General features: G+C 38.6%; 1 protein-coding gene across 1 annotated transcript in view; it reads right to left on the reverse strand.

Moving 5' to 3' along the window:
- The window catches only part of dcc (DCC netrin 1 receptor), a 239,746-nt gene that overhangs the window by 15,964 nt on the left and 211,407 nt on the right, over nt 1-12,375 (reverse strand). The window contains 1 exon segment of the mRNA XM_051072616.1: nt 541-689. Within this exon segment, the coding sequence (XP_050928573.1) occupies nt 541-689 (149 nt within the window).

A 12,375-nucleotide genomic window follows, 5' to 3' on the forward strand; every position in this document is an offset into this window, starting at 1 on the left:
TAAAACTCCACAGTTAGAAAAGTTGTTGGAACACATTCTGCATACACCGAGGAAGCTCCAGATGGACTGTAAGATTTGTAAGAGTTTCTGTGGAATATTTTTCCATTTTAAAAAGTTGTTGAAAACCTTCATTGCATCTGACTTGCAGTTAATAGAACACAAGCTCAAAAACAACCAATTAGCTATAACAGCTGTTTCTGTTTCATGTTTCCCAAAGAAACAGCTACAAACAGCAGCTACAGTAAAAGGCAAACAATCTCAAGAAATGATAACGTGCTCTAAACCATTCTTATTCACTGCTTTTGCAAATGCTACATATAATATCAGATTTTACTAATTAGGTGACTAATCCAGTTATATTAAAATATAATAGGCATAATAAGTTTAAAACCAAGATCTGGCAAGTTTTACTTTGCTTTTTTCATGTCTGGAAACTTTTCCACAAATTTGAAATTCACATTAAAACATATAATACTGAATTGAAATGGCAGAATGTTTGTAAAAGGCACTCTTAGCCCAGTACTGAACTTCTGGACTCACGTTGGCAGCTGAATCCTCGGTGGGTTTTGCTCCTCCGTCCTCTGGTAAGTCCGGTGCTGTAGGGACTGAGACAGGCAGCAGAGGGGAACGAGCCTTGCCAGCCTGACCCAAAGAGGCTGTCTTCACCTGGGGCTTCGGGAGGCTTGCACCTGGGCGAGACAGAAAGCTATACTTTTAAAATTTTATATTTGGACCAGTAAATGTCTTGATCATTTCACATCCTGCATTCTTTCTGATATTTTTTAATCTTGTTAGTTATTTTTATTTTATAGTTTTTGCAAGTTTTGAGTAGACAGAATAGTGAATGTATGAATGATACGACTGATGTAAATGATGACTTTATAAAATGACAAGTGTGAGGAAGAACAGAAAGCATGAGCAAGGACTTTAGAAATGGCAAATGTTATTGAGACTTTCAGAGACTGAGTAGTGAACATAATCAGTGACTTTAAAGACCAACATGTTCTCACTCTCACTTGGTAAAGACCCCTTAGCTTCACTTCTTGTTGCACAGTGTACCCCCTCTTGTACAATTTTTCAACATCCAGGGGATAACATCATTTTTCAATGTGCAGGGTTCCTGACCAAGCGTCCATTATGTGAGGACATGGAAGTGAGAATGTGTTGTAGAAGCAGAACATGTGAACATAATCAATGATTCTAGGATCATCAGGTCACCCTGTACTAACTTCCCATTAACAATTGCTCAGCTTTTTATAGAAACATTTGTTTCCTGAGATCTGCTGTTTAATATTGACATCCATGTGAGTGCAGGAACTGCACACAGAGCTGCTATTGATTGATCTAATGACAAGTTCACATGCAACTAAGTGAACCATTTAACAGGAAACAGATATGGTTCTGATCCCAGTCATCTGTCTGACCATCCATCCATCCATCTGTACATCCATGTGTCAAAATGTCCATCAGTCTTTTCATTCTATCAGGTACTAAAAAACTAGTACAAAAACACAAACAAACAATGGATAGGCAAACAAACAAACAAGGAGACAAACTGACCAGACACAAAAGAAAACAAACAACCGAGCAATAGAACTGACAAACGAGTGAACAATAAATAAATAAATTAAACTGCATTGTTTCCACAATACAAATACCATTCAGGAGGTCAAATTTAAGGATGCTTCTTCTTCTACAGAGCAAGACAGGCAGTGAAAGAAAAACAACATGGAAGAGGAAACACGGGAGACAAAAGAGGGATGTCTAGTTATTCTTTTTTTACTCCTGTCTGATTCCCAGAACAGTCTCTTCATGTCTGAACACATCCCGAGGCTTCTTTTACCCATACACCCCACCCCCACCCCTCTCTCTCCTGCACTAAATTCCTTCACTTCCTGATCAATAATATCCATTCTCCTCCCCAAGAAACTAAACACCTGGAACAACTTTGATAATAGCGGTTTGCACAAAAGAACAAGAAACAGCTGAATTTGAAACTGCATCGAAAAAAAACGACTCCCAAACTGGGAAAGAAACATTCCTCAAAACTATCTTTATCCTACTTTTTTTTTTTCTTATGGTCTAGACTTGACAAGAAGTCATTGTCAGGTATGTTGTTCAACCATTTGAACAATCGACTGATGCTCTCATTGTGAATACAGTCTCCTCTACCTGCATGCTTTAGTCTAAATTGAAAAATTGTTAAAATGACCCAACTTTTGTGCTGTAAATGGTGACAATTTTATGCCCTGTTTGAATTCGCTATGTTAGGCTTTTACATGGTTATAGCAATCCAATTTTTAAAAACCATCAGTTCAAATCTGAACTTAGCAGTGAACAGTCTGGGTAATTTAACAACTGTTAGTTGCAAGACCTCAACTCAGACACTAAAATGACTTTTTCCTTTATGTTTCCAATAAATCTCAGAACAGTGAATATGACTTATAGTAGATTATTCAATCAAAATACCAAAAAGTTTTGCTTGAGATTACATTTTTGCATGCAACAACACTGTTCTGATTCCAAACCTCTGAATCTCACTTCAGTTTTTTTCAGCGATTTACAATAGGTTTCAAACATACACCTCCCAATTCTCTAGTTTCTGAAAACATTCCCAGTTGAAAAGGACCAACTGACTTCCAAATGGTTCAAAAGATTTAATTATACATGGTATAAAATCGTCTGACCTTCCTTTTTCCCCCAATCAATCCACTGGAAAATCTGTCTTTGAGAGAGAGAAATAAGTTCTTTTTATTTAGATTCCTTTTTTTACCCACAAATACTGTAGAAAAATATGCTATATTGTCTCCTGCTGAGAAAATTTTCTTTCAAACTGTTGAATCATACTCTCAGCTTTGCTGTAAACAGCATGGAAAGAAGAAGAGAAGCCCATCTTAGGAGTCCAACTGAGAGCAAGGATATCAAACTCGAGATACGTCCACTACGGCACTTCTCCCCTTGTCTGTTGTGGTTTACCTGTATACTTGTGTAATTATACACTGTGTTATGTGTAATATGCTGTGATTACTGGTATCTATGAAAATTATGTAATTTCTTCAGTGTTACCGCAAGAGATATGTTTTAGTTCATGCTTCCTTGTCTCCTTGATTTCAGTTCATTTCTATGAAAACTGAGAAACAGAGACTTGAAATTTGGTTAGATGTAGTCACAGTTGGAGATCATCTACACACTGTCCCACTACCTCACTTCATCATAATTTCAATTGAATATTTCTATTTATATCTTGATATCATTTGGTGTCACGTTTTCACTGCAGAAGAACAACAAACTAAACCTATATTGCAAACAACACATTATTGCTCCTTGTTTGAATAAAACAAAAGCAAACTGGAGTCAGAAGCTTGAGGTGTGGGTTAGAGTTACTTTAACTTACAAAAACTCAAACATTTTGAGAAGCATCAGATGATGTGAACCATGCCTCACAGAAAAAATAATAAATCTTAGAAGACACCAAACAAATACAGCTCGCCATCATCAAGGAGAAAATGAATTCCCAAGTTTATCAAGGTATCTTACAGGATAATGATAGGGTGGCTGTTGAAACTAGAGGTTGGGTGATGCAGCAAGACAATGACTCTAAACATGGAAGTAAATCTAATACAGAATGAATTCAAACAAAGACAATCCACCTTTTGGAGTCAGATTCCACATCTTAACCCAAGGGTTCGTCTTTAGAGATAGCAGAAGAGGCAGAGTAGTGTGACCCACCAACTTGTTCAGACCAAACTATAAATAGATGTTGTTTAGCCTGCACCGGGTAGAGATATGATCACAATGTGAGCTGCACCATCTTCAGATCAAATCACATTCTAATTATATGTGATGTATAAACAGAGTCTGTGATTTAGGTAACTTCTTTCTAACATTCCCCTTAGGACATTCTTTTTGTCCAACATATGGTAAGGATCTGAGAAGTTGTTTTGCCTTTTATCATCAATCCAAACTGTCTGGTGCATAGAACATTATGACCTTAAAAGGGCGGTAAAGTGGCTCATGACGCAGTCTATATCTTTCAGTCCCAGTACTTATTTTCACTGTAATACTGACCTTGTGTGGCTCTGACTGTCTGTATTCTGTAAATGTGGTGTAGAAATCCCTGCCAGCTTCATTTTAAAATGAAACAGAACCAAATATGTTTATATGACTTCTCAGCACGCTGCCGTCAGAATGAATCCAAACTGAGCTCCAGACAAAAAAAAAAAAAAAAAAAAAACATTTAGTGGAAAAATACATTGAGTTGCAGCAGTACAGAGCTGAAGCAAAGGTTACATATCCACATTGGAGAAAGCCATAAAAGAGAGTTTCACGGTGCCTGGCTCACCCTCAGGGGGTTTGTCAGAGAGAGGTGTGTTGGGGTTGGGGTGGGGAGGCATTGGTGTCTCGTCTGCTCTGAGAGGTAGATATATTTACCAGACAAGCTGGAGTGGAGGTGTGAAACGCCCGCCGGGGGTCACATCAGCAGTGTCTGTCTGTTTCTGGGTCAAAAGCAAAGATATAGAAGAGATTTACAGCGATAGGAGGTGAGGATGGAGGGGGCGGGGTTATTGATCTTTAGGACAGTTTGAGGTAAATACAGTTAAAGATGAAAAGAGTCTTTGAGGAAACGTCGTGTCTCTGGAGGGAGACAGCCGGCATCTCATCCGCTTCCCACAGCAGTGAGGTGTTTCTTTGTCAGTATGATTTATTTCATGTTTATTTTGTGTCTGTCTGCCTGTCTGTTTGATGTCTACCTGTCTGTGCACCTGTCTACCTGACCGATGGGAGCAGCAAGAGGTTCACAGGTGAAAAGTGTTCTCTTTTTGTAAACATGTTAAACTGAAGCCATCATCATGATTTTGATGGGGGCCCATTTCTGCCAAGGAAAAAAAAAAGGATAAAAGGTAAGGAATGACTCATGAGAAGTCAAATATAAAATACTAGGTCATAATGTAGATGCAGTAAATCATAATTAGCAGATAGTAATTCAGAAATCCTCTCATTCTGTCTAATCCTGATTTAGTACTTACAAATTTTGCCTTGCCATCTCATAACATTGACTTTTTTTCAGATTTGTCATGTTTGATTTGGACATTTCTGATTTAAAATTATTATTTAAAATTAGGCCTTACATATTACCTTGACCTGGTCAAAATCTCAACATTTTGATTTATCAAGCTAAACTTTTCACAGCTAATTTTGACTTTAAAAAGTTAAAAAAATAAAAAATAAAATAACCCTCTTAAAATTTTGGCTTACTTTTAACTTTGTTTTAGACTATAATAGAATTGAAACTTATCATTTCATGATCTCTGAGTAAATAAGTCAAATTTTGACTTAGTATCTCTAAATCTTAACTCAGTATCTCACCTTGATTTACTATCCCTTAATTTAATAATAATGTATTTTGATGCTTTCAGACAGTGAATGAGAGTTGCCATGGCCCCTGCCCGCTAACATCAGTGTTCTTAATTTTGAATTGGCAGCAAAGCCTGTACAACACAGACTGCTGATATCTATTATCCACCTAGTTTAATCTCACACAACCAAAATAGGGGAAATTGTTAGTAATATGATAAAATGAATATAGCAAGTTATACCAGATAGTATCATAAACATTTTTTATTGTCTCATATTTAGGCCCTTAAGTAGAGTCTCGTTATTTTTATACTTGCTGTGTTAAGTAAGTAATATAATAATATAATGTTGATTTGCAGTCTCATAAGTTTGATTCACCATTAGTGTTTTTATTTTTGTCATTTTTACTTTCATCTTTTTTTTTCTTTTCCTGGGAGAAAGAGGCCTCTATAAAACTGGGAACAGAAGTGCATTAAACTTTGTGATCTGAATGGTGTAAAAAGAGTACAAAGTCTATAAACCTTAATGTATTAAAGCCTCAGTGCACATTCTGACCACCTCACCATGTCTGATCAAGTACAGATTGAAGATCAACTCTACCTTTCTCCATCCTCCTGCACAGCTCCATCTTAACTTCATGCCTGTAGATTCAAAGTCTTTTGAAAAGTTTTTTAAAATCTCCAATCTCACTTCCTTGACACGAAGTGCGTATTAACAGGTTAACAGGCCACACTCACCATCCTCACCGCCATCCTCATCACATGACTAATTAGAATGCTGAGTTATTTGATAAAGCTGTTTAATACTACATGTTTTCAGATTGTGTTCGTATTCATGTCTTTTCTTTTTGTCAGGGTTAGTGAATTTTTTCTGTATGTTATTGATGATTCCTAATGATTCTAGTGACCTCCTGACTCTTCCTGTTGTGCTGCCCTCAGGGTACACTGGTAAGGCTTTTGTATGGGAATGAACACTGCAGCCTCTATAAAATAAGAAAAAGTCAAGTGTATGATTTGAAAATGGCTATTAAGAAATACCACAGGTTTCAACCTTTCTCTCTCTGTCCTACATGGTTGTCCAAATACTACAGATAACCATTTTAAACTATCCTAAAGCTTTTCATTGGTAATAATGTGTGTCCTCAGAGGCAAGATGACGGTGAACACTTAAAAACATCCATCACAGCTGGCTCTGTGTCTGCCTCCAGCTGTGGCTGAAATGTCTTTTCTCAGTATCAGACATTCAGTCAGACAGTCCCATTATAGCTTCTGGCATTAAACTGCACATTCCGGCCAATTTAAGTAAGTAACTGCCCACCATCATACTTTATGCTGCAGATGGGCTTTGGAGGCTTGATTTAAAAAGAGAAGGAGGTCTCAGTTTAAAAATTAACCTAAATTGAGGCAGGGGTGGTGGAGGTTTCTGTGGTTTGTGAAGAATAAAAACGGTCTTCGCTTCAGTTCAAGCTCAGAAATGGAGGTTGTTGATAATATTTATTTCTAATTCAAACTTGTCTGATTACACAGCAGTGACATAATTGTAATTTGATTTATTGTGGCAAAAAATATAGCAAACGGTATTATCATGACATGCATGAAATGTTCCTTAATTATTACTATTAGAACTGAAATGTTAAAAAATTACTTCACTACACATTTGCTCTGGATTTCATTAAACCAGTGAATTCACAAGAGACAGATTAAGACAGAGTCAGTGCCTCACGTGTGCCTCCACCCACCACTCAGTGGAACACTCTAAGTGACTTTTGAACATTTGGATATAACATGTCATCACGTCATCATTTTATTCTATTAGATATCTGTCTTCAATTTTGTCATAATTAACAACTGAAAACAAATGATTTTTTTGAGCTACGGCTAAAGACGTTTTCTGAGTGACCTTGACCTTTGACCACCAAATGTAATCAGTTCATCCTTGAGTCCAAGTGGACATTTGTACCAGATGTAATTAAATCCCTTCCAGGCATTCCTGAGGCATGTTCATGAGAATTGGACACACGGACAGACAACCTGAAAACATAATGCCTCTGGCCATGGCTGTCATCAGCACAGAGGCGTACCAAAATTGAAGCAGCACAGGCTGAGCCATCCTTACTGATGACATCATCAGGGTTATTTATTCATATTTTGGACAGGTCCAGGTAGTAACAGTACCAGCAGCCTGCTTTGGTTGCTGTGCTGTGGCTGCTCTCTGCCTCTGTCTGATTGGGGGAAGGACATTTCCTTGTGGCTAAACAAAATAAAACTGCTAATGAAGGCAAGAGCATTGCACTGTATAATGTTTAAATACACTGATCAGCTGAAGTGAATAATATTGATCATCTCGTTACAATAGAATGTTCTGTTGAGTTCTGTTTTTCATCTAGATGGTGGTTTGACATGTACCATCCACCTCAGCATTGCTGTAAACCAAACACCCCCCTTCCCAAGTGACAGCGGCACTCCCTAATAGCAGGGGCGTCTTCCAGCAGGACAGTGCAACCACCACACCACAAAAATGGCTCAGAAATGTCTCAAGGAACATGACAAAGAGCCCAAGGAGTTAATCAGGCCTCCAAACTCCCCAAATCCCAATCTGATCCAGCATCTGTCAGATGCACTGGAACAAGCCAGATCCATGAGGGGGGTCTACATGATATTAGGGAGGTCCCACAGATGCTGGATCAGATTGGAATCTGGGGAACATTGTACTGCTGGGGGAAGCCCCTGCCGTTGGGGAGTGCTTTTGCCATGGGGTCAAAGTAACTTCGAGATAAATGCTACAACTCACGGTTTCCCAGGATATAATATAATATTGTATTGTAACAAAATAATTAATGTTATTCTCTTCACCTGTCAGTGGTCATAATGTTATGGCTGTAGTTAACTCAAGGCCACAGCATCAATCACATGACAGACTTTATACTGCTACGTATATCCAACACACCCTTGTGGTCATGGCGGTGTACTTAAGCTGTCAGTAGTTCCATGTCTACTGCCACATAGCCCACCTGAAAGCTACAGTATGCTGTCACTTAATGCTGTCGTTCCTACAGCATTTCAAAAGTTCCACCTCCACCTCAGCATCCACCTGTAAGCTCTGCGTCTACATTCCCCTCAGGAAATGTTGTTATCATCACTCCCTCGACTGCCTGCTGTGCTGTGCTTAGTATTTCCTTGTAGGGAGTGACACGGTCAGAGCCTTGATGCCAAATATCAGCAATGTACAGATTCTACATTTACAAAAAACACTTGAGGTTTAGGTTTGAGAAAGGTTGTGGTTCTGGTAAAATATTCAGTCAGTGCTTAGTCAGTGTTGACTTTTTCAGTATTTTTCCTAAATCTTCATTAAGTGCTTTGATTTGCTTAAAAGGAGAAAAAAAACATTCAACATGCTTTATTTCCCTGTAGCCATTATTGTAGAAGAAGAAAGTCTAGCAAATACATTCAATGAAAACGGTTCTTTAGTATTTTGACATAATCCAGAAACAGAGCCTAGACATTCAAGTTTTTGGTCGGACTAACATCAGGTACATTAGAGGCAGAACTAGTGTCAAATTAAACCTCTTTCCTGTGCAGCTTTCTATCCATCTTACAAACTTGAGTATCAACCTTTCCTCTGCCTAGGTCTCTCTCCCCCTCTCTCTCACCACAGCAATCCAATTAAACCATGCGAACATCTCATTCTTTTCACCAAGGGAGTCATTCAGGCCTGTACAAACACACAAACAAGACAAACAATGAACATCAAACACCATTGCTCACAAGTCTGTTTTTCTCTCCTTGATAGAGAGATGTAAGGGAGTAGATGGAGGTAGTGCTGCCTGGCTCTGATGGTCTGTGTTGGGGAGGGGGTGGGGGTAGGTGGGTCACAGGGTGAGCGGGGGGTCTCTGGGAGTTGAGCCGATTGTTGCCGCAGGCTTGCTATTTCTGAGCGAAAGGTTTCCAGGAGCTGAAAATCAATGTTAATCTGAGGCCACCTGGGCATGTAAACAGAGTCATAATAGAACTATATACACCCGCCCACATACACACTGAGGTGATACACACCTACAGAAAGCATTACACACAACAGATACACCCACACATACACACACACTTGCCCAGGGATCGTGCATACTGTAGGCGAGTGTTTTGTTTTCTGCTCATGCTGCTGCAGCTCATCAGAGGGAGAATGACAGGATGAGCCACAGAGGGAGAGGAATAAAAGAAAGAGAGATCTGAACTGTCAGTAAGAGAGGAATATAATGGCAAAAGAAAGAAAAGTAAAGAAGATGGAGAGGGAATAAGGGGATATGGTGCTCATCCTCCAGTACAGAATCAATCAGAGCACAATGACGCTGTTCTGGAGGCTAATGGTGGAACATCTCTTAAAGCACTTAATGGTGTTTTATATGTGAGTATGTGGATGACAAAAGATTGAATGAGCAGAGGAAAAACAGTCTGAGTACTTTTCAATCTGCAGGTTAACACTGTGCAGGTAAAAATTTGGAAAATTGGAATCGGTTTTCCATACTTCTTTCTGTGTCTGCTCTTTTTTTTCTCCAGTTATTTTGGTGGGTTCTTGAGATCCTAAGTGAGTACTCAGGATCATTTTGGACTAGCAAGCTTCAGCAAGACACACCCTTATCCGGATGTTAGGGTCATATCCTTTTCAAAAGAGCACAGTGGACACATGGTGGAAACATGCTGGAAAGCCATCTATTCTATGCCATTGTCTATCTAATCTAACAAAATAATTAAGCTTTTAAAACCTAAGCAACTACTATTAAAGTAACTAATTAACTTAGCCAACTCACATGGATTATCTTATTAGGTGAATGTTATGTACAACCTTGTCACTCCCCACAAAGCTCACCAAGCTCAGCACAGCAGGGAGTGGTGAGTGATGATGCTAATCTCCCCTCTTGTGACCATTTTTTCTGTCATTGTTTTTAATTTAAAATTTTGAAAGTTTTAAATTTTGAAAATTTGATAATACACTCAAATGTTTGCTCACTCTTTACAATAATACACTCACTCTTTACAATAATTACAATAATGAATGTAGCACACCATCTATGTAGATTGAAATGACATCCCATTCTTAAAACTGCTTACAAGCTCTGATTGGCCAATTGCTTCTCCCATCAGCGTGGTGATGTGGGCTGCAGTACAGAGGTTTGGAATCAATATTTATTTGATCATAAACTGAAGTACTGAAAAGTTTGACATTTTGAATTGATGCTGGCATTAAAGAAAAAATCAGGGGCTCAACAAAGTCAGTTAGTCCAACTGTCTGGACACCATGGACGTCTGTAACAAATTTCAAGGAAATCCAACTGATATTTGAGAGAATATTTCAGCCCAAATTGGTGAATCGATGGAGGATGCCATTGCAAGAGCCTGCTACCAATGCTAAAGAAGACAAAAGACAACTAAGGAGAGTCTGATTTTTGTGAAGGAGAAGGATTTTTTGTCAAATATAAGGCTGTAAAAGTGAGAGATCGACAGGTAACATAAAGAGAGAGAGAGAGAGAGGGAGAGAGAGAGAGAAAAGGGAGAGATCCTTCCAGATCAGATACAACCCTCTGGCTAATGTCAAGGCCAGTTACAGTATATCCTTCTATAAACACACACACACACACACACACACACACACACACACCGTGTAGCAGCCAGAGGCAAATGCATTTAGTTTCCCTGAATAAAATATTAAACAAAGTTAAGTCGCTCAGTGGGAGAGAATCCAGCTTAAACAAAGAGTCACTGGAATCTAACAAAACAATCAATGACAAACCGGAGCTTCAGAAATAGCTAAAGAAGGTGGAACCAGACGTAAAATTTTTAAATATATTGTTTTTGTCATCATTTGAGATTAACCTCACTTATCTTCTCCCTTCAGTTTAAGGAGTGAAACCAAACTCTTAGTCTTTAATGGAATGAGCACTAAATAAAAAACTACTTTGAGAAAATCTGCTTCCAGCCAATGACGGGGAAACTTTCTACTGTGAGGGACGCTTCAGTAAAAGTTTGCTCACAGTAAAGCTACATGAATTCACTTGCTTCATGATGTAATACTAAATGAATTATCAAACCTAACTGTATGTCAGTTCTGGTGAATCACGTAACACATTATACGTCAGTCCTTAGGAAAGGATAATTTAACACTTCAGTCGAGGATGGAAAACATGTATGGACTTGTACTTATATAGCGCTTTTCTAGTCGTATCGACCACTCAAAGCGCTTTACGCTATGTGTCATATTCACACATTCATATAGCACTTGCGCTCTAACATTCACACCCATTCACACACAGGTGATACATCATGGGCAACATGGGGTTCAGTATCTTGCCCAAGGAACTTCGGCACAGACTGGAGAAGCCGGGGATCGAACTGCTGACCTTCTGATTAGTGGGTGACCCGCTCTACCTCCTACCACGCACAGTATTGAAAATTTAAAGTTCTCAAAAACTGCCACAACAAAATAAATAAGCATTTGTTATTCATTTAAATACAGTTCTTTTGGAGCATCATCTAGTGGACATTAGAGGAACTGATGATGACCACACTAAAGCCATTATGCTGACTACTCTGGTTCTGTTATATAATGTGATGTTGCCTGATGTCATGTCACATCACACGTTGCTTTTTGTCACGACATGTTACGTCATGTTACCGTTTCAGCAAATAGGTTTTTCATGCTTGACACATCCGCTGCCACACAACATAATGCCACATTATGTCAAATCATTTCACACAACATCATGTTATGTTGCATCATGTCACATTTTTGTATTGTCATGTTTTGTCGATGTCACTTTATGTCACATCACAATCCATCACGTTGTCTCATGTCATGTCACTTGTGTTCATGACACATCAGGTCATGTTATATTACGTGACTTCACAGTTTAGCCAGTGATATTCTGGTTTAAATTCTTGATACAGGATGAAACTGTAAAATGAACTGTCAGTTGCAAACTGGGGCAAAATGTTTTTATATTGACCACAACTTTGCTTTTTTGTACTTGGGCGA

Source organism: Lates calcarifer, linkage group LG9, assembly GCF_001640805.2.
Source record: "Lates calcarifer isolate ASB-BC8 linkage group LG9, TLL_Latcal_v3, whole genome shotgun sequence".
Classification (NCBI taxonomy): Eukaryota; Metazoa; Chordata; class Actinopteri; family Centropomidae; genus Lates; species Lates calcarifer.